Source organism: Lissotriton vulgaris, chromosome 6 (assembly GCF_964263255.1).
Source record: "Lissotriton vulgaris chromosome 6, aLisVul1.2, whole genome shotgun sequence".
Classification (NCBI taxonomy): domain Eukaryota; kingdom Metazoa; phylum Chordata; class Amphibia; order Caudata; family Salamandridae; genus Lissotriton; species Lissotriton vulgaris.
In genome coordinates, this window is record NC_141694.1 from 398,002,868 (window position 1) to 398,025,738 (window position 22,871).

At 45.3% G+C, this 22,871-nt stretch overlaps 1 protein-coding gene across 1 annotated transcript in view; it reads right to left on the reverse strand.

Moving 5' to 3' along the window:
* The window catches only part of CSMD1 (CUB and Sushi multiple domains 1), a 3,932,590-nt gene that overhangs the window by 2,298,315 nt on the left and 1,611,404 nt on the right, over positions 1-22,871 (reverse strand). The window contains exon 8 of the mRNA XM_086925641.1: positions 17,303-17,390. Within this exon, the coding sequence (XP_086781767.1) occupies positions 17,303-17,390 (88 nt within the window). The remainder of the gene's footprint in view (positions 1-17,302; positions 17,391-22,871) is intronic.

Consider the following 22,871-nt stretch of genomic DNA (forward strand, 5'->3'; position numbering starts at 1 on the left):
AAGACTGCACTTGGGAGCCAGAATTTGCTTTAATTGATGCAGTCTCTTGAAGTTTCATGGTGACAAAGATTTATTCTTTATGAGAGGCAATGTAAGAGTGTTGTACGCAGAGTTCTGCATTTTGAAAATGTTGGCACTAGGTTCAGCCTGATTACGTCTTACTAAAATATATACTTTGAAATCACTTGTTTTATCTTGAGCAGTGAATCATTCTCCTGCATCCTGTCTTATGCTGAGTGTAGTACAATTTTAAAAAGACACATTCGCAAGGCTTTGAGGCACAGTCTGAGAACGTGTAGCACTATAAATATGCAAGTCACAATTCCCCAATGTACCAACCAGAATTTACATCTGTGAAACTCTGGTCACACACAGACACCTGCAGTTATCACATAAACCAAATGAGGTTTCAAAAGAAAAGAATGCTTTTCCCACTGATTAACTTGCATTTATTTTTAATCTAAGGTGTGTGTGTTATTGTATATGCAGTTAATTAGAGATGAAAAAAAAACAAATGGAATACAGAATATGTTGTTCTTTTTATAGACATCTTTGACCCTGCCACCACGCTCACTGCCCCCCACAGCCATGGCACTTAGGATCTCAGTTGCCAAACTTGTGTATGCACTTTAACCACTGAATATAAAAGAAGACTGCCTGGAAACACATCAAGTAAACAAGGTTCATTTAAAAGTCTTTTCCAAGGCATTTGCCCCCTCCTGGGAATACAGCCACAAACCTGAGTGGCGAGCATCTCACAGTTTGAAGACCTGTCGTATATATGAATTATAAGAAATTCAAGGGAGTCTAAAATACACATTTACCTCAATTTTTAGTGCCACTAATCAACAGTTGTTAGAAATAGGGGTCTCTAGTTGGCAGAGGTAGGTACCTTTGTCCAAATAGGGACCCTTGCTTCTAATCGGGATAGAGGGGATACACACTTTATATAACCCATGCTCACCCTCTGGGTAGCTTGGCACAAGCAGAAAGACCTATCCTAAAGGCAATGTGTAAAGTATTTGTACTCCAAATACACAGTAATACAGTGATAACACCACAAATGGACACACCAGTTTAGAAAAATAAAGTATTTTTTATCTAAACGCAACAAGACCAAAATGACAAAAAACCAACATACACATACATGTAATAGGAATATGACTTTAAATAGGTTCAATCAACTTGGCCCATAGAAAACTGGGTGCATGATTTCTCTCAAAGTATCTGTAATTGCTACAAAATTCACAAGGCGAAACAGCCGCAGAGATGAGAAGCGTCAAAAAACAAAGATGTGTCAGTTCCTGAGACCATGGGAAGGCTGCAACAGTTTTGCTGCATGGAGGAGAAGATGCGTCGAATCCGGTCTGTAGGTTGAAGTGATGGGCTTATTCCAACATGATGCTTGTCCACGGGGAATGCATCAGGAGATCTGTGGATGTGTCGGTGATCGATGCGGCGTTGTCGAGTGGTGCTGTGTCGGTTTCTTCAGCCGCAATCCCTTTATGTGTCAGTACTCATAACGGCGACAGGCGCTGCGTCGGTTTCGGCAGTGGAGCATGTAGAGTCTTCTCGCACAGCGGTGTTGCAGCAAGAAGAGCGAAGCGCCAATTTTCTTGTAGTTGCATTGCTTTTCCACTTCCCAACAGCAGGAACAACCTCCAGAGGCCCAACGAAGTCACAGGCACCTCCTGGCAGGTCAGAACAAGAGAGTTCAGGGGAGCTGGAGGTAAAGGTTTTGTGTTGCTGAGACTTCAGAACAGGAGGCAATTTCTACTTAAGCCCTTGGAGATCTTCCTCAAGCAGGGGGACACAGAACATAGCAAAGTCTGTCTCCTTTCCTTGGTAGAAACAGCTACTGCAGGCCAAACCCTGACAGCACACAGCAAAGGGGCAGTACTTCTTCTCAGTCACTCCAGCTCTTCTCCTTGGCAAACGTTCCCCTTGATTCCAGAAGTAGTCTACGACTCTGGGGATTTAGGCCTAATACTTATACCCCAAATGCCTTTGCTTTCTTGGTGCAAGAGACCCTGAGATCAGGTCAAGCCAGTTATGTTCTCACTTGTGCAGTATGACCCCAGGGGGTAGAGACAGCATTGTGCAAGGGAGACAGGCCCTATTCATGCAAAGGGAATCTACTCCCACCACTCTAAATGAAGCCAAGACCCATTCAGCTCAGGTCTGAGTCATCCATGAAGGGACAGGCACACCTCAAACCCACAGTGGCTGTCTAGAGTGAATTCACATCCCCAGCCCCTGTCAATTCAAAACTAGATAGTCAATCCACAACCAGGCAGAGGCACACAGAATGGTTAAACAAGAAAATGCCTTCTTTCTAAAAGTGGTATTTTTAAACACACAATTTAAAAACCATCTTTACTAAAAGATGTGTTATGAATTTCTGAGTTTAGAGAGCCTAAACTTTATTTCTCCATCTTGTCCCAATGGGAAATTACACTTGTACGAGTTCACCTTTCAATAGTGAAAACGAAATTTGAAGTATTTCACTATCAGGATATGTAACACACACCAGTACATGTCCATCCTTTCACATACACTGCACCTTGCCCAGAAGGGTACCTTGGGCCTACCATAGGGGTGTCTTAAATGCAAGAAATGGGGTGTCTTAAATGTAAGAAAAGGGTAGGTTAGGAACTGGCAAGTGGGTGCACTTGGTAAGTCGACATGGCAGTTAACAACTGCGCACAGACACTGCAGTGGTGGGTCTGGGAAACTTTTTCAGGTCTACTCATCTGGGTGGCACAATCAGTGCTGCAGGCCCACTAGTAGCATTTGATTGACAGGCCCTGACACACTACAGTGCACTTTACTAGAGACTTACCAGTAAATCAAATATGCCAATCATGGAAACACTTATCCATAAATGCAATTTACACAGAGAGCATATGCACTTTAGCACTAATTAACAGTGACCAGAGTCATATAGCTAACAACAAGAGGTCAGGAAAAAATAGGAGGAGGAAGCAACATGTTGGAGGATAGCCCTGCAAAAAGGGCTAAGTCTAACAGCAGGCCAATACAAATATTTGATTCTGTGACAGTATTTTTCACTCAATCTAGCATCTTCTGCATAATTTCCAGATTTGGACAGAAAAAGGATTTATGTCTCTAAAAGATTAGAAGTTACTTAAAACAGAACTAAATGTGCTGCTGCACTGTAGCAGGGTTTTTGTTGCACAGAATCAGGACATCTTTCTATTGCTGACTGCTATATTTCAGTGTTAAATTGCAGTTACTTAGGCTACACCTATGCCTATATTGTCGTAACATTTATATAACACAGCTTGTCTTTCCATGCTGCATAATTAGTCACCCTGTTTGCTCTCAAATAAATATACACTAGCCACATACTTGCAAAATTATACAGTGTAGTGAATGTGAAATGTCATCAAATATGCCTTGCATACAGTCAGCAGTAAATAGGCTGGTTCTTGCGGGACTCATACCATAAATTTTGAAAATTAAATTGTCATGTTATTATGCTGACTTCCCATTTGAAGAAGCAGATGAGAGTACATTCAGTTTTCCCAAATTAAAACTATCATCGGAGACAGGAAGATCCAAGGAAGGAAAGCTAACTTTTTAAGATGCGACTATTTTAGATGATCTTTTAAAAAGTTCATGGTGAACAACACAGCCACTGATTGTTTGCTTAAAGTAAGCTTTGAGAAACGTATATTATAGTCCGCTGCAGGTACCAATAATATATAGCGGTGGAAAATTAATAAAATCATGCCACGAAAGGTGCTTTTTATGTAATAAACACATTATACTTTTAGGTTAAATAAAATGTTTCAGCAATTTAAACCTGAGCTCAACCCTATGTAGCTATGTCACAGAGCTGACAGGCTTAAATGAGAGAAATCTTTAAAGCATTTAGTAGTACCAAAAGTTGAAAAGTAAAAAACAAAATTCAATAAGGGGATCGAAAGATGTGAATTTATAATGTTTTTATTGAAAATAGCACCAAAAAGCAATAAGTGCCACTGCAGGTAGATTGTTCGCAGATGACCAAAATCTAGGTATGATTTCAGGCCAACCGCAATTGAGCACTGGTCGAATAATTCCACCAGGTTCAAGAGGGTCAGAGGTTTCACCTTGGAACATAGCCTTTCTTCTGGAAGTCAAAATCTTTCAGTAGGGCAAGACAACAGCAGTAGCTGAGGATGTCCTCACAAGTGCATATAGGTATTGGAGGAGGTCCTGTTGAAGCTGTTGGTTTTAGTGGGAAAGCTCAGAGTGGGACAAATTCAAATTTTATGCCCAGTGAAGTCCTCTTCTCAGTTGAATTCTCCTTTGCCCACTCAATATTTGTACCTTTAGACTTGATTCCATTTTGGAGCTCGGAATTTTTCACTGGGAAATATTTGTAGCTGCATCTCAGGTTCAATTACACGAGGCCGGATGCTTCTTGACGATGGTTCACTGAACTGGATCCGCTACTGTGGAGAAGCTTTGTCTATGGAGACCTATTTCTTCAGTACACATGTGGATGGACTAGGCAGTTTTGCCTTAGTCTTTTAGAGTTCTTCAAGACCAAACCATTTCAAAGTTCCACGTTGTTAAGTATGTCACGAGAAGTCCAGTTAGACACAACCAAGAGTCCCAGGACCTCGAGAACAGTACTTGGAAATCAAGACTCACTCCATCACAGGCCACCAATGAGGCCAGTTTCAGAACTAATTCTAACTGGTCAGCTGGACTCTTCAGCTTATTGTGGCCCTGTATCTTACACAGGACCACAAGAAGGTAGTTAATTGACCCTTGAAGACCATTTCTTTATCCTGGGTACAAGTGGGAGCAGGTCCACAGTTCATGTCTTCTTACAGGCCTCAACCAGCAGGTGCATTCCTTCTTCTGTTCTTACACAGGTCCAGAGTGTTCTTAAGAAGGTATCTTGGGGTGCCACATTCATGCCTCACTCTATCTTGTGGATGGTGAGGTGACTCCTCGCCCCTCTGTAATCACTAGTTTAAAAGTTCCTAGTGGTAACTCTAACCACTTTTGCAACAGTTACTGAGTGCCCTACTACAAGCAATGCTGTAGGAGAGAGGGTCTGCTTCCTATGGTTACCCCCACTTTTTGCTGTATTTCACTGGTTTTTCGACTTTAGTTTGGCTGTGGCCCTGCTTATCTGGACCACAGCCTAGCTGTTCTCTCTTTAAATTTAATCCATGTACATTGGGTACATACCAGATTGGTTACTGAGTGAGCTTGTGTGCCCCTAGTATATAGTACCTTAGGTACCAAGGGCATCGCTACACCAGAGGCCTACCAGGGGCTGAAGCATGTATTATGCCACCCCTGGGAAGCCTTCCAAAATGCTACCACAGGTCTGCACTTGCAGCCTGGGTAAGGTGGTGTAAGTACCCCTTACTGGGATATAGTATACCTATATCCACCATTTAAAACAGACACAGATTAACCTATAAGTCACTCATATGGCAGGCCTTGACAATCCTGAAGGCAGAGTGCTTGGTTTTGTGTGAGAGGGTTCCCTGGCATGAGATGAGCCCCTCTGCAGCTTTCTGGATCCCTTCCTTATAGCTGTTCAGTGATGTGGCCATACCATACACTCTTAAGTGCATTATAATCCTCGCGGTTAATGCTAACTTTAGTTTGGCTGTCTCAAAACATGTTGTGTTTGGTGTTAAACACTTTGGAATACTAACTCCCCCCCACCAGTTCTGGCGGCGGGGGTAGCAACCCACCCTTCTAGAGGGAGAAGACAAGTACACACTGGTATACCCGGTAATAGTTTTAAAGAGCCTCAGCATCACAAAGTGGATGCTGCTGCCACAGACACGAGTCTGACCTCCTGCAGCTGGATGAAACTCTGGCAAGGGAGGCCTGGACAATAGGTTCCCTGTCCAGGGAGGTGCCAGCACCTCTCTAGACAGGCTTTAGTGTATTGGGGCAGGGTGGGTTGCATTCAGTGAATGCTTTTGAGACACTGCCTGGGGCATACAAAGTGCTCCATGCATTTCCCAGTTCAAACCGGTTGCTGGGGCACTAAGCCCCAGCTCTGGAGTGAAACCGGACAAAGGGGAAGGGGTGTAACCATCCCCTCCCCAGGTCGTCCCTTAGGTGGGACCCTAGAGTTAGTCCAACCCCTAAACTTAGTATAAGTATAGGAACCTAGGGGCAAATTACCATGGGGCGCGATAGGCAATTATTGCTGATTTAGCTGTCGTTTCAGCCACTAAGCGGCGATAATTCTATCCCACTATAAGCAAGTTGTCGCTAACTGATGTTAGCGAAATCTTTTAAGCGATAGCGAGCGGTTTGGGGCCCGCTTTGCATGTCAGCGATGTTTATCGCTAATGATATGCAAAGTGGGCGTACCCAACCAGTTAGCGACTGAAAGCAGTCACTAATGTCGCTATTGCCTATTAGCAAGGCAGGCGTAGCATTGGAAATATCCGCGCTAAGCGCAAATAACTACAAATACTAACACCTGCCCAGACCAGTTCTGTTATGTTATGTTATGTTACTGTTTGTTTTGTAGAGCGCTCAGCTGCTCCAAAGAGCGTCCCGGCGCTAAGTTCTTAGCCATGTTATCCAATGGGAGGTGGATAACATGGCTAAGAGCATTTCGTCGCTAATGCGTGAATATCGCTGTATTCTAAGCGATATTCAGGCATTTTGCCGCTATCGCTGGATATTTTAGCACAATGGAGAAAAACATTGCTAATAGCATGTTTTCTCCGCTAACATATCCAGCGATAGGCAGCGATAAAAAAAATCATGGCTAAGCCTATTTAGCGATAAATATTGCTACTTGTTGGTAATATGCCCCACAGTTACTAAAACTTTAGATTACCCTGGACAAAACTCTGAAGACAAAATCTTAGACCTTCGACATTCCATATCGTACAAGGAAATTGAGGTAACAGGGTAAAAGACGGGATAGCATGTGAGGAAATATTGATACAGAACTACAATATTTCTTAGGAGATATGCCACACAGGCATATGTAGGGACCAGCGGTTCTGTGAATTTACAACAGAGCTTAACACTCTTACCATAATCGAAATAGACAGTAGCGGCAACGAGAGAAGTGTAATAATTTCTGGAACTAGGAGCTGAATAATTAGATACCAACTATTAATAGATATATAATAGTTATACTTTTATTATTGACAGATTTTAGAGTGCTTACTGAACTTACAAGAATCACCGTATTGATATTGGAAAATACGCACAGCCATTAATGATAGTAAGTAGAGTAATTTAGTAACCTTTTTCACTATTGGGCGCGAGCTGTTGTGTCGGGGCTAAGAGTACCCTTATATCATTCCAGATTCAGATTCAACCCTTATGAATTTCTACTATAAAGAAAATATAGAAATGAAGAATTACTGACTATAGGTAAATTATATTTGAATATTTATGAATTGTTAATTTTGCTAAAAACCCGAATGTTTTGTAAATAAAAAAGAGACACCGGGAGTCACAATATTGGTATACAGTTGGACCTATTTGTCACAATTTAAGGGAACTATATCTATTTCACTTAGGTGGTGATTTTATATTTAAATACATAATTAATTTCTTGATAATAATATATACTTTCAATAGTTTGCCGTAGAAGGTGTATTATACTATGTTCCTATTATTTTCAAGCTTGCAGCCCTGAGGAAGTTGAATAGGCATATGACTGATGCCCAACGAAACACGTGTTGGCTGCAGAGTGTGTTATGAATTGAAAAATTTGGAGCCCATAAATAAAGTGGATCAACATCACGTTTACTTAAAAACTCTGGTGTCTGACTTGGAAATGGATTGAAAATGGACTTATAATTACAATTACAGTTGATTGAACTCTGAAATAAGGATAATATCAATTTGAGTGCTCAGCGAGAAATTTTGACATTCCATATCGTGACCTCCATGTTCAAACGGGCACCAAAGAGCATCTTGCTGGTCTACATTTTCAAGGCTCCCGCCGGATCCCGAAGAATCTGCAACACAGTAAATAGACTTCCAGACATCTCTGAGGCCGACACAAGATCCCAGCAAAGCTGAGACCCAGAGCAGACACGAGAGACGTCGGACCGGAACTCCTGGACATCCTGTAAATTTGAAACTGCACCCACTTCCCAAAGTTTTCGGAAGTTGTGCATTAGGCCATTTGTTGCCCGTGCCCCGAGCACCTTTTGCATCGAAGCTGAGAGGCCTACATTCCACTAGTGTTCGGTGGGCTCGTTTTCTTCACCGCAGCTCGAGGCTCCTTTGCGATCACTCAATCCTTTGTTTCTTGAGCTTTCCTTGTTGCTCTAGACGTGCTCTGACTCCCCTCCAAAGGGTGAGTCCCTCAGACCTTGCTGGTCTGCACCGAAGCCAATCTAGTCATCTTACGTGGGTTGCTGTTGCCAAGGCTTGTTGGGTCCAATCTGGACACCGATGCTGCAGCACTCGTCATCATTAGTGGGACAGCTCGAATCCAGCTCCTGGTTGTCGTCGATGCCTCCTGGACCTCATGGCTGAGGAGTCAAACTTCACCTACTTCACCTTAAAGCACCCGACATGGGCTGGCATCTTCTTGTTGCCATCCTGGTCACTGGCTAGTGACTCAGACTCTGGCCCCTCTGCTTTCAGGTTTTTATGATCTCCGATCCACCCTTGGCTCCATCTGGACACTTTGCTCCTGGTCGCCTGCAGTTCTCCATAGGAATCAACGACGAAACCAGACATGAAAATACACCTATGCACCCCGCTTCCCTGGGTGAGTTAACACGAGCACTTCAGTGCTCCTGTGGGTCTTGACTCTTGAAGTGTCCAGTACTGAAGGGGTATCCTCGCATTCCACTCCTAAATGTCATAAATCTTTAACTTTGTAACTTAAACTTTCCTCATAGAAGCCTATGGTGATTCATGTCTGTGTTTAGACACTAAACGCGTCCCCCGTGGGTCTCCTGCTTCCCTACCTTGGGTGGTTCTGGGTTGCCTCAGCGGTTCTACAGGCTCTAGGCCTCACTTCTATCCCTCACGTGGTTCTTATACCACTATTTTAGTATATGGTTTGTGAGGCCCCTAGGGCAAAATGTATACTGTGATATTTACTGTGTGCTATTTAAAGTTCTTGTATTGTACCTTGACCTCTAGCCTCATAAAGAAATTAGAGGGGTTGTGTTTAGAATAACTAGATATATTTTATATATATACCTTGTGGGGTGTACTTTTATTTGATTATTTAAGAGATAATAGACTGGTAAAACAAGCTGCTTTACATTCCTTCAAGACTTAGCCTGAAGGCCGCTCTCCACAGCTACCACTAGGATAGCTGTCTATAAAGGTTGTCTTAAACCTACCATCAATAAGGGTCGTTTGGACTGGTGCAAGGTGCCCACTAGAATAGTGGACGTCATATGCCAGGCCAACTTCTCACAAATGCCACAGACCCTCACTCACTTAATTTAAGATGGAGAAATCCTTCTTTCCTTGGGCAGAGCCTATGGGTCCACACACTTGTGTGGCCACAATAAAGGACAAACCTAGACTCCTTGGTCAGGTCAAATCAGTTCTGGGAGCAGATTTCTCTCACTGGGTTTGGTGCCCACCTGACAAGTAAGATAAAAAGGGAATTGTGCAGGTATCATCTGCTCGAACAGAAGAGGTCCCCTTAAGTAAATTAAGTTACAGCGCACTGCCCAACTGGTCTTCATACTAAAGGAACAAAACACCTTCCCACACCCAGGACATCGTCTCTGCTTGGGAGGCAATTTTCACACACCATGGAAATTCACCAGAGGGCTGTCATTTGGAGGCTAATGCAAACTAACCTCTCGGAGCGGCAGGGGGTAGGCACATTTCTTTATATTCATTAAGAAATAGTTTTCGTCTTTGGGTTAAGCCTTTGATAATTATAAAAAACATTGCTTGAATTATTTATCCAGCCGGGGCCTAGCCTGACATAGCAGAATGCATATTTAATATTGTTTCTCAGTGCTTCTCAATCAGTAGCCAGCCTTCATACAGAAAAATAGCTTTTTGGGGACTCAGAACTGTAAGTGCAGGTTAACCTTACATTTCTACAGGTCCTACTTTCAAATACCATGCACCCGCCTTGTGGGTTATGAAGCCTACAAAAGAATGACTAATTATGAATTCAAAGGGTGGTTTTATATGGTCAAAAAGGGTTTATTTTGACAGATAGGGGGTGCAGTTTCAAAACTGTGGCAGCCACAATTAGGCGTGAAATCATGTTTTGTCTTGTCACACTAGTCAATGACACAGTAGTGCTTAAGTCCCTAAGTGACATTTAATTTTTCAAGCAATGGGTGTATTGTGGGACACCATAGACTGTGGGCATATAAGAAAGTTAAATATGACAATTAAGGTTAGCCAATTTCGAGGAATGTATGACGTTACAATGCATACTTTTACAACACATCCCTTTGCAATGCATTTTTTACAACGCAACATACATTACAACGCATTCCATTACAACGCATGCCATTACAACGAATATTTTAAAACTACCTTTACAACGCATTCCATTACAACGCATACTACCTTTACAACGCATACCATTACAACTCAAACAAATACATTGCATGTATGGTAAGTATTGGATAGTGTAGGGGTAAAAATTACTATTCTAACTCCAGGGGGTGCAACAGTAGGTTAAGTGTTGGATAGTGTAGGGGTAAAAATTACTATTCTAACTCTAGGGGGTGCAACAGTAGGCTAAGTGTTGGATAGTGTAAGGGTACTATGCATTGTAATGGTATGCATTGTAATGGTATGTGTTGTAATGACTGGGTTGTAATGCCAAGAGTTGTAATTGTATGCGTTGTAGTGTCATGCGTGGTAATGGCTTCGGTGTAATGGCATGCGTTGTAAGGGATGTTGCGTTGTAATGACTGCGTTGTAATGGTAGTGCGTTGTAAAAGTTGCGTTGTAAAGGTTGTTTCCCATTTCAACATGTTTTAGAAGTCAGGGCACATGCACTGGGGCTTGGTTAGCAGTGTCCCCATGCACAGTGTCTGCAGGACCACCAGTCCGCAAAGATGGAGATGACCATGCAAAAAGAGGCACTTATCCATACTTGAATATTTCTCTCCTTTCACCATTTTTAAGGCAGTTTGTTTTAATCATAATGGTCAAAGAATAAATTATGAATTGATTTCTTTATCTCATTCTAAATATCTGATTATAAATATCTAATCATAAAAGAGGAAACATAAAACCACAGTTGGATATAATAAAATTACTATAAAAAAGCATAGCATTAAAAACATAGCCCTTGCACAATACTGCATCCTTCCTCGTCTGCCTAGCTTCCACACGGGTAGCTTGGTTGAATGCTGCTTTCTAGTTCCTCCATACAGATGCCCAGAGGAGAAGTGGAGCAAGCCCCACCAAGTTAGTTACATAGGCCAAGCCCAGTACTCAATGAAAACAATGCTGGAAACGTTCTGGGCCTAAGCATAATAGATGTCCGCAACAATGGTTCTCTATATCCTGGAGGTAGGTTCAATCCGAAAGCTCCAGATTCCAGCTCCATATATAAGCACAGTAGGCATTTCAGATTATAGATTTCCAACAGGGCAAATGTTGGTTTGCTGCGTACTTTTGTGAGTATATTTAACAGGGCCCAGGTAGCTTGATTAAAGTGGAGACAGAGATTGGAAAGACTGGGTGAAAAGCGATTATGGGAATCTAAAGATATTCCAAAAATAAGGATTTTTTTTAACCTAGCTGATATTATTGCACTTGATGGAGATAGGCCTGATCTTGCTACATTGCAGGCTAAACCCCATGTAGTGGTTTTGGAAATATTAGTGTTATGTTATGTTATGTTATAAAAATGTATTCAGCGCACAGCTGCTCCAGCGAAGGAGCGTCCCGGCACTTGACAAGGTAGCCAACACAAACTAAGGAGATAATGAGCTAAAAGCGAACGGACTCAGGGAAATAAAAAAGTCTTGATGGCCCTACGAAATAAAAAGAGATTATCAGACGCATGTATCTTTAAAGGAAGGGAGTTCCACGGGGCAGCAGCCCGTACTCGAAATGAGCGGCCTCCAGCTCGGCTAAGTTTAAACCGAGGGACCACTGCTAGGTCCTGACCTAGAGATCTCAACGAACGGGCAGGAACATAAGACGTCAAAAGATTTGTGAGAATCGGGGCCGAGAAGCCCTTAAGAATTTTGTAGGACAGGCAAAGTACTTTAAATTGAATCCTCTGCTTGACTGGAAGCCAATGGAGGGAACGTAGAGTATTGGCAGCGGAGCAAAACCTGGGCAGACCCACCACAGCTCTGGCTGCCGCATTCTGGACACGCTGCAGACATGCAATGTCGGCTTGATTCACCCCTACCAAGAGAGAGCCGGCGTAATCAAGCCGAGAGATCACCGTCGCCTGCAGGACCAGCTGCCTGGTAGAAGCATCAAAAAATTTCAATGCTGGTCTTAGTCCTCGCAGGATGCCAAAACAACTGGCAGCAGTTCTCTTGGTATGGGAGACAAAACTAAGGGCGGGATCTAGCCACACTCTGAGATTTTTTGTCTCAATTACCGGAGTCGGGGTAGGCCCCAGTTCCGGTGGCCACCATATGTCACCCCACAGTTCCGATTTCTTGCCGATGATCATTATCTCCGTTTTTTTTGCATTCAGCTGGAGATAGTTGGAGTTCATCCAGCTGGCAAGCGACCTCAGCCCATTCTGGAACCTAGGGGCATCCAAGTCAGAGTCCCCGCTGAGCGTGACCGCCAGCTGAGTGTTGTCAGCGTATGAGACCACGGTCAAGCCCCACTGCCTGACGACCTCAGCCAGCGGCCTCATGTACAGATTGAATAACGTGGGGCTCAGCGAGGGTCCCTGCGGGACCCCCTGGTCCAGCGGATGGAATTTGGACTGATGGGGTGGAATAGCTACGCAAAAGGATCGATCGGCAAGAAAAGATCGGAACCATTGGAGGGCAGTCCCTGAGATACCCGCCTCTTCCAAGCGCTGGAGAAGGATTTTGTGAGAGACGGTGTCAAAGGCGGCGCTAAGATCTAATAAAACAAGTGCCGCCGTTTGACCCGAATCTAACACCAAGCGGAGATGTTCTACCATGAATAGAAAGGCTGTCTCCATGCTGTGTTCAGCACGGAACCCATTCTGCGTAGGATCAAGAATATTTGGCCGCAAAAGATGGTCAGAGAGGACTCTATTCACGTGTGCCTCCGCTAGTTTCGTCGGCCACGGGAGAAGCGATATCGGCCGGTAGTTCTCTGGCTTAAGAGGATCTAAACCAGGCTTTTTAAGAATAGGCGTAACCACCGCATGCTTCCAACTGGCAGGAACCATAGCAGTAGAGAGCGAGAGATTAATCAGAGAGTGCACCGGCAGAAGATCAAAGGACGACGGGTCCCTGAAAAGTGCCAGTCTCAATGGATCAGCCGGAGAGCCGGACTTAATATGTTGGGCCAAATGAGTAAAACCCTCAGGCGACAAACAAGGGAAGGTAAGCAATTCCGTATGTTCCTCGGGCCTAAGAGAAGGTCCGGTATCCAGTGTAGAAATAGAAAAGGAACGACGGATAGCTTGAACCTTTTCGAGAAAGAAGTTCGCCAGTGCCTCACATTGTGAGATTGAACCCGTGTCGTTCATGGGGGCCTTTTTTGCCATCAAATCTTTAAGAGCCTTAAAGATAGATTTGGAGGGGTTAGAGCTGTTGCGGAACTCGAGAGAATAAAATGCCGCACGCGCTCTGCAGACCGCACGATGGTAGGATTTGATAGTGGCAAGATATGACACTTTTTTACTAGTGTCATAAGCTTTCCGCCACTCTCTTTCAGCGGGTCTGCACGCACTCTTTAGTGTACGTAAAGAGCCATCGTACCAGGGGCTAGGTCTAGGGGCTAGTGTCAAAATCCAAATTATCCATTAATAATCAAAAATCGAGATTAGGGCCAGTAATCCATTAGGGGGTTCGAAAGAGCAAAACCGCACCATCAGCGTAGTGTATTGCTGGCACTCACTCTCTGTTCATGTCATTTCCTTCATTTTTTGAACTTTCAAACATGGAACATTTGTTTGCAAGTTTTGAAGAGAAGATACATTTGGGCAAGCCATTCCATATCCCTGTGAATACTCAAAAGGTATGCCTTTTCTGGTGCCCCTTTACAGTAAAAAGATTGCTCCCAGTAGGGACATCTGTGCATGCTGCAGAAATTGCACCACCATGACACGTTGGAATGCACACATCTACTGACTTTGCTTTTGTGAATGAATTAATAATTTTCCATGAAAGGCTGGGAATTTCTTTTGTACGGAGGTGCAGCGTACACACATAGGAAATAAAAGAGAATCAGCACTAAACATAAGGAACCAAATTAAGGGGCCTATTACGATTGCAATTTTTCGGCATCCTCCGGGCTGGAGGATGTGGAAAAACCGTAGCGGACCCACCAAGGACCCACCACCACATTAGGATGGCTGGTGGGTCCTGGTTTCCGTCCGCAGCTTTTCCGCCGCGGTTGGCTTACAACCGCGGCGGAAAAGCCCTAATATGGTGGCGGTGTCTCTCAGACACCGCCAGCCATATTAGGATGCCCCAAAAGAAATGCTTTTCCACGGCGGGTTTCCGCAGTGGAAAAGCATGCGGATCTTCACTACGGGGGCCCGTTGCGGGCCCCCTAGGTGAAGGAGGGGTGGGGGTTGCACATGGGGGGGCCTCTTTCTGCATACAAATGCAATGCCTGCATTTTTAACATTGCTGCAATGTTAAAAATAGAGGATATGACCACCAGGGTGGCGGTCACATCCTAATCGCAAAAGAGGGAACGCCGCAGCCCATGCGGACGTTCCCTCCTCCTCAGTGATCGCGGACGGACGCAAGTCCGTCCGCGATCAAAATCGGCCCTTTAATTTAAATCTCTGAAAAATAAACCAACGGCATGGGATTTTCTTTTTGCCCCCAGAAAACACTAACTCTTTGAGGGAGGGTTTGAGATGTTTTACAAACCATTGGTTAAATGAATTCGGACACATTTTCGAAGATTCATGTTGGTATTATCAATAATATAAAACTAAATCAAAGGGTTATTACACATGGTGCAAGTCTATGCTACCCAATGTCACCATTCCTAACTAATGCATGTGTGGATATGTTTTCCCAGGCATGTAAATTATCTGATGTTTGCCACAAGAGTCCTCCAAGGGCAGAAAGTTCAGTCATGTAGCATTCCACTAAGAGTAATGGACTGTGGGATAGTTTGCAGAAAACAAACAAGATGCACTGGGACCTTTAAGTTCACTGGTTAGAGACTGTTCAGGAGCCACACCCACCAACTGGCTAGTGAATTGTCAAAAATGAAACCTCATCCTCACCTTCTGAGAACACATCCAGACCTGTGGAAGAACAGAAGAGTACAGAACCTGTGTGTAGAGAACTGAATTGCTGGAAATGCTACGACTTGTACACCAGACTACGATGTGAACTCCAAGGGTCAGGTCACTGACCTCATGTGTGGTTACAGGTACATCTGAAGATGCAAGAGGATCCTTTCCTGAAGTAATTATCTCACCAGTTGCTAATGGACCTGCTCTGGACCCTTTTGGTGACATCTGCTGCAGTCCTGGCCCCAAAGTGCTGACTGTGAGGTTCAGGGAGTCTTAGAAGTGGGGAAGAGGAGCTACTCCAAAAAGTTGGGGAAAAGTGGGACTTAATTTTTTCCACATTCCTAGAGATCTGAAGCTTTGGGAAAACTTCACAGCAAATGTATCCAATTTTGACAGGACCTCTAAGGTTTTTGAATTCCCCAAAAAACTGATTCAATAAATCTTTAGTGGATTAAGGGTTGAAAAGCATCCGACTGACAAGAGCACTGAGGTGGGTGCTGAATTTGGAGTTTCCTTCTCAGAGATTTTCCATGCAAAACCAACAGCTTTTCTGGCACCTGATCCAGCAGAGACTACATGTTGGAAAGGACTTCAGCAGTTACAAGCCAAAACCTTGCCCTGCTTTTCGTGTATTTGAATTACACAATTGGCTGTGGGTTTTGCAAAGCATCCCGTCATTGGCACTGGCAGACATTCGAGCGGTGATCTGTATCACGACCTGATTGTGGTGTTGTTAGATGTAACACTTTCGCGCTAATGCCCCGCTGTTGAACCCTGTGACCGATGTAATTACTCTTTCTCTTTCAAATGTATTAGGAAATTCACGTTTCATCTGTGCTTGAATAACTACAATGTTTGTAACATCGTTTTAGAAGCAACGTTTGCACTTTAAAATCATTTATAAACAGATATGTTCAAGCAAATAACCTTTTGACATTAAACGTAAAATTATCCTGTGCTTATGCAGCACACCCAACAAAGTGTTCCAAGTGCATAGACAGCGCTGTTCCTTCCACTGTAATTGCTCATGTCAGTCTGTAATAGTGAAGGGGGTGACTCATGCAAGCAGCCAATCAAGGTGAGTGATGGGTTTGATGAAGTATCATCAGGCATAATGGTTCACTAATGCTATGAATAGGTCACAGCCCGCAGCCAGTTGCCAGTGGCGAGGCAGCAGCTTTTCTCACTGTTAAAGCCCACATCATGGAATGCAAACATAATCTGGGCATGAAGATAAAACTGCATCTAACTACATTGCAGAGAGAGGAGCGTGGGTGACATTTAAAATACCTGGGCAAAGCTCCCAGCTGGACTCATACATTGGTCTCTACCGGTAAAGGATTAAATAATGCCAAGAATTCCTGTTCCTCACTCAGCATGTGCCCCCACGTGATAGGCTCTTATCAGGGGACTCCCACTTAATTCACACAGCTTAAAGGCATTGATTGTAGTGATATTGATTAAGGTTTCAACTGTCACATTCTGAACAGCTATACAACATACTCATTACAAATAAAAGCAAGTAAGTACAAGAACATTCATCTCTGTTTAAACATTAGTTAAACGTAATAAATAAAAAAAACATAGAATAAGTAGACGACGAATTGCCAGGGCAGATGAAAGTGAGAGGATTTTTTTAATTTTCTTAAATTAAAATCTATCCTACAACCTCATATGTGATTCGTTTTAATAGTGATTTAAACCCTTATAAGTCTCAAAATTGTAATCAAAATACACAAAGGCATAATTTGTCTGAAATGAATTTCAAATCGTTTCACTTCACACATTACAAACAAATATACAATGCGTTGTGCATTCATTTTACTGTGGTCTAGGGTGAGTAGTACAGGTATGGGTGATCAGTTCTTATGTGTAAGAAGTTTGATAAACTCCAGCTAGAGGATCAACACAATACCACATCCCCAAGGAAATGATGTGTACCTGAAGTCAGAGCCGGTTCTTCTTCCATTCTCTGGCACCCCAGGATCCGGACACATATCGGATGCAATAGCCACCCCAGCTTGACTCACTGTAAGTTGAAAAAGATACACATTAATGAAAACAATCGGTTTTAACTCTGTTAAAGTCATTAGTAAAGATCGAGTATTACTTGATCCTCGGTCAGCTAAATACCCTCTATTGTAATACTTTAATCGGTCAAAGAGAGCTCGATTATTATTTTATGGTTTAAGATTATATCATGACAATTTCCAAACATGTACACTGCAATCTCAGGGCGAAATATTTTCACTAAAGACATAACCTAAAACTAATAACATAATAAAAATATTCGTACCTGAGTCAAAGAACCAAAAGCTCTTTCCTACCCACCTATTCCCTCGCTCTGTTTTTATCACTGACAATAGTTCACATGCCAAGGCTTGATACCCCACCAGCACGGAGTAAGGCATCATAATCTTTAAATATATTTTAATTCGCGTTTGAAAATAGACATAACCTGAGTGTGGTGTGACAGTGTTACACCGAGCTGCTCCTTCTCAAGTTATGTTCGTCACTAAATATTCTTCATTGTTCTACAGCTAATGAGAGTTTTTCCTTGCTGCACTCAAAATGAGTTGACACAATTCACATCTCAACACTGTCTTGAAGATCTATAATCCAAAAGCTCCTGATTTGTTGTAAATACTCCAAAGTTGAAAAAGGAGTGCATGAGTGGAATCGCTTAATTCATGTTTAAACCGCTAACCTAAATTTAAATGCAGTCTTGCTGAATAGGTGTTTGAAATGGGAGTGCCTGTAACTGTTGCTGTATTCAACACCAAGGATTCTTACTAGTTTAACTAGTAGACTTAACATGCCAAAAATAAAATATTCCTTGTTTCCAATGCGTAGACTAGGGTTGATGGCTTCTAACAAATGATCTGCATTTCCTCCTCATTAGTCTTCCTCGCCACATGACTAACAAAGTGATCTTCAGCTCTACACCAGAACCCTCCAAAGCAAATGTTAGCCTCTCATGCCTCCCATCCCTTTTCACAATATGGCCGACCCATACTCTCCATGACCACTATAAGAGGCGGGCCGGCCCAACCCCAAAGCCTGTTATTTTCGTTCTTCGCACGTCTCTCCAGATGCGTCAGGTAAGTGGTACCTGCAATAGCAGGTACATGGGTCTAGTTTGGAGGTCCTGCTCTAGCGGACCCTAGAACCTTGGACCCCCCCCTTTTCCCCCGCTGTGTTCTGTATTGAGCCGGTTAGGCTCTGCTCTAGCGGGGTGAGGGTTTCGGGGAGGGGTGGCCATTTACTGTTTGGGATGGAGGCCGGCGCTGCCATGCCTCCTGTGTTTTCAGTGTGTCTGTTTCTTCTTTTTATGTCCCTTCACCCTGTGCCCAATTGTCTCCGCCCGCCTGCCTTTCACGGCGCTGCGGTGGGCAGCGGATTTGCGTGTTCTTTCCCTGCACCTTGTTCTCTCCACCTGCCTGTCCCTCGTAGCGGTTCGGCGGGCGATGGCTCAGCCTCTTTTCCCTTTTAGTGGGGTTACAGCCATCAGCTGCATGCGTGCTGGCTGGGGAAAGTTTGTAGCCCGCACATTCTTACTGGTTGTGAGATGGGCTCGCCGCCCGCCTTCCCTTTGTACTAGGGCGGGTGACAGCAGTTGTGCTCGGTTGCAATGTTCCCCGCTTGCGCCGCCTGTCCTTAAAATGCTGCGGCAGGCGGCGGCTGGGTGTTTCCTACCTCCACTGAGTTCCCCGCTGATGCTCTCGCCTCCCGCCGGGGCTTCGAACTCTGCGACGGTGCTGCATGGCTCTGGCAGTCTTTGCAATGTGGGGTGCTCTCTGTTCGGAGGTGGGCGGCTCCTGTGGGGGTTTGTCCTCACAGGGGCACGGTAGGATGGAGCTTGTTCCCGCGCAGATGTTGCCAGTTGGTTTCATAAGGTTGGCCCGCCCTTTCCTGCCTGCTTTTAAGGGCCACTGTTTTCTTCTCTTGTTGTGGTTTCCAGTAGGCTGCTGCAGTGTTTTGTGGAATTATTCCTGTGCTTTTGCTGTCCTGCTCATGGAGCATGGGGATGCCCCTGTGGGGAGGGCTCGGCCTCCCAGATTCCTGCTTAATCTGTCTCCCTTCAGTCCATTCAGGACTTGATTCAGGCTGCGGTGGCGGCTGCCTTCGTGCAGTGCGTTGGTGGGCAGGGTCCCTCTTCTCCTAAGCGTCCTCGCTTGGACCCCGCTCCAGTTTCTGATGCTGAGGGGGAGGAGGAGGATCTCTGGGGGCTCTATATCCAGGGTCAAGAGTTGCGGGATGTGCTCCTGCACATCAAACAGAACTTGGCTTTTCCATCTCCGGCGACCGCGGAGCTCTACAATACCAGCGTAAAGAACCGGAGTCTCTGCCTCTTCATTCCTCCATTAAGAAGGTGTTGGAGGGGAATGGATGGAGATTGACAAGCAGACCTCCCAGAGGAACCTGGCGAAGCGCTACACCATCCAGGACTTTGCCAAGGATTTCCCTCCTTCTGTGAAGGTGGACTCTATGATGGTGGGGCTTTCCTCGCGGGGTTCCATTATTTCCGAGGACGCCTCTCCCTCGGACCCTGTTGACAGGTGGGTGGAGGACTCGGCAAAGCTGGCTTACTCGGCAGCCAGTTTTTCCATTCGTGCCTCTGCCTACCTATCTTACATGGTGCAGTCCTTGTTGAAGGATTTCCAGTCCTTGGCGGAGCTGTTGGACCAAGGGGCGGATGTAGTTCCTACCCTGGCGCTGATGGAGCAGCAGACTCGGCTCCTGTCGGACATCTCCTTCGACACCTTGGGGGCTTCGGCCTCAGCTGGTGGCACTGCTATTCAGGCCTGGGGGCAGATCTATTTGCGCAACTGGAAGGCGGAGGTTGCCCAGAAGGCTTTGTTGATGAAGATCCCCTTTTCCGGGCTGAAGCTCTTCGGGTCTGGCTCCCTCAGGTCTTCCAGGGCCCACTTTCCGGGTCCAAAGAGGGCTTTTTCCACCTCGTCCACGCCCAGGAATGGGGCGCCCTTTCGAGGTAAAGGTCGCAGCCGGGTCACCCCCTTCTTCTCCAAATCCCGGTCTCAGCCTGCTGCTATCACCTCTGCGCCCAAATCCTGACTGTCTTCTGGCCCCGCCAGGTGGGTTCCCGGTGGGCGTCTGGCTCCGCCACTTCCTTCCGGCGTGGGAATCCTCTGTGTCAGAGCTTTGGGGTCTTCAGATCGTGAGAGAGTTTCTCTCCATCTCGATCCTTTCCCCTCTTCTGAACGCCTTCCATGCCACCCCACTGCCTTCCTCTCCGGTCAAACGAGTGGCCTTGCTCGCTGGCATCCAGGGCCTACTCGTTAAGGGGGCCATCCGGCCTGTTTCAGCGTCTATTCCATCCTGTTCCTGGTAAGGAAGGTTTCTGGAGAATTTCAGCCTGTCTATGACTTAAAGCTGGTGAATTCTTTAATTCATCACACTAAGTACAAGATGCTTTCTCTGCAGGAGATTCTGCCACTGCTGGTCCAGGGGGAGGTGGTGGCCTCTCTGGAACTGTTTGATGCCTACCTCCATGTGCTGGTCCACCTGTCTTCTCAGCCTTTTCTCCTGTTCTGCGTAGGGGCCTGCCACTATCAGTTCCAGGTACTTCCTTTTGGTTTATCGACTGCCCAAGGGTGTTCACCAAGATTCTGGCATCCTTGGTGGGCATTCTTCACTGGGAGGGGATCAGGGTTTTTCCATACCTGGATGACTGGTTAATTTCTGCTTCTTCTTTTTCAAAGGGGATGCTGCACGTCCAGAGGGTCTGCAAGGTCCTTTCTGCCCACGGTTTCCTCATGAACGTGCCGAAGTCCCACTTAGACCCCACCCATGACTTGGTCTTCATTGGGGGCCACTTGGACATGTTCCTGTGGAAGGTGTTCTTGCCCCTGGAATGCCACAACCTCTTATGGTGGGATCTGGGGGCGCTTCTGTGGTGGGATTCTGCTCCTGTGAGTCTGTGGTTGTGGGTTCAGGTGTTAATGTCTGCCACCATCAATGTTCTCCACTGGGCTCGCCTTCACCTGTACCACGTGGTCAATCACCTCCTTTCTCTCTGGGACCCCTACTCCAAGGACTACGAAGTTTCGGTTTGGGTGTCCCCCCAGATCCGGTCCGACCTGGGCTGGTGGTTGATGGCTGGAGGCGTCCCACCTCTCAGAGGGTCTTCCTTTTCTGGTCTCCCCATTCCGGGTGGTCATGACCAATGCCAGTCACCTTGTCTGGGGGGCGACCTTGGGGTCCTGGTCAGTTCAGGGTCAACGTGGTCCTCTTCTGTCCCACTGCTCCTCCAACTACCGTGAGAAGAAGGCGGTCCTGCTGGCTTTCAGGAATGTGCTCCCTCTCTCTGGGGTCATCATGTCTTGGTTCGGTCAGACAACCAGGTGGTGATCAACCACCAGGGGGTTTGCCGGGTGCGCTCCCTGTGGTTGCTGTCCCGGGAACTGTTGTCCTGGGCAGAGGGGGCGGTTTTGTCTCTCAGAGCAGTCTATCTCCCGGGGTCGGAGAATGTGGTGGCAGACCGTCTCAGTTGGGTGTTCACTCCCTTGAGTGCCCTCCTCCTGACGCCTTCGGTCTATCAGCATCTGGTGACCCGATTTGGCCTTCCCCAGGTGGACCTGTTCGCGGAGTTGGGCAATGTTCTCCTTCCTTGCTTCTGCGTCTCCATCCATGTACGGGGGTTTGGAGGGTGGATGCTCTGTCTTTCCCTTGGCCTCAGGGTCTCCTGTATGCCTTTCCCCCCTTTTCCCTTGATTTCTCGGGTCCTCAGCAAAGTCCGCTTGAACCGGGCCCCTTCTTCCTCTGAAGGTGAATCTAGAGTTTTGACACACAAGAGAATAGCTGAACAACCCTCTACTTCAGCAGTAACACAACTAACTACGGGTGTGCCTTTTTTGGAGGAAGGCCAAAAGGACAGCGAAGAACCAGGAGGGGCAAAATACATAGATCAAGCAGAATCCAGTTTGAAAGCCCCAACAACAACGGGCAGGCAGAACAAGGGGAAGAAACCTAAAACAACAAACAACTGGTAATCAACATCTCTTCTTATAAATTGGATCAGATTGAAATTTGGACTCTACAGAAAGGCACTTCCTATGTAGCCACACATCATTCTAAAACTAGAATTAGATGTCAGTTTATTCAAGCTTATGCGCAATCTAAGGCTACAGTATTTCTTTGAGAACATTGTGCAGACTCCAGATAAAGAAGAATACAGTCAGGTAAAAAATGTCAGGAGTAAGAGCACTGATCTAGCACCAGTGACCCACAAAACGTTAGATTCTTTTGAGAGTTTGGTAAAAAATGACATACTAAAATTCAAAAAACGGTCTAAACTACAAAATCTTTCCAAAAAGGAATATAACACATTAAAGAAACTCTCGAACAATCCCAACATCATCTGTCAAAAGGCAGATAAAGGTGGCACATTACTGATAATGGATACTTGTTTCTACAAAGCGCAAGTTAACTTGCATGTAAGTGACCGTGACCGTGAGACATATATTCCACTTGAACACAATCCCACTGA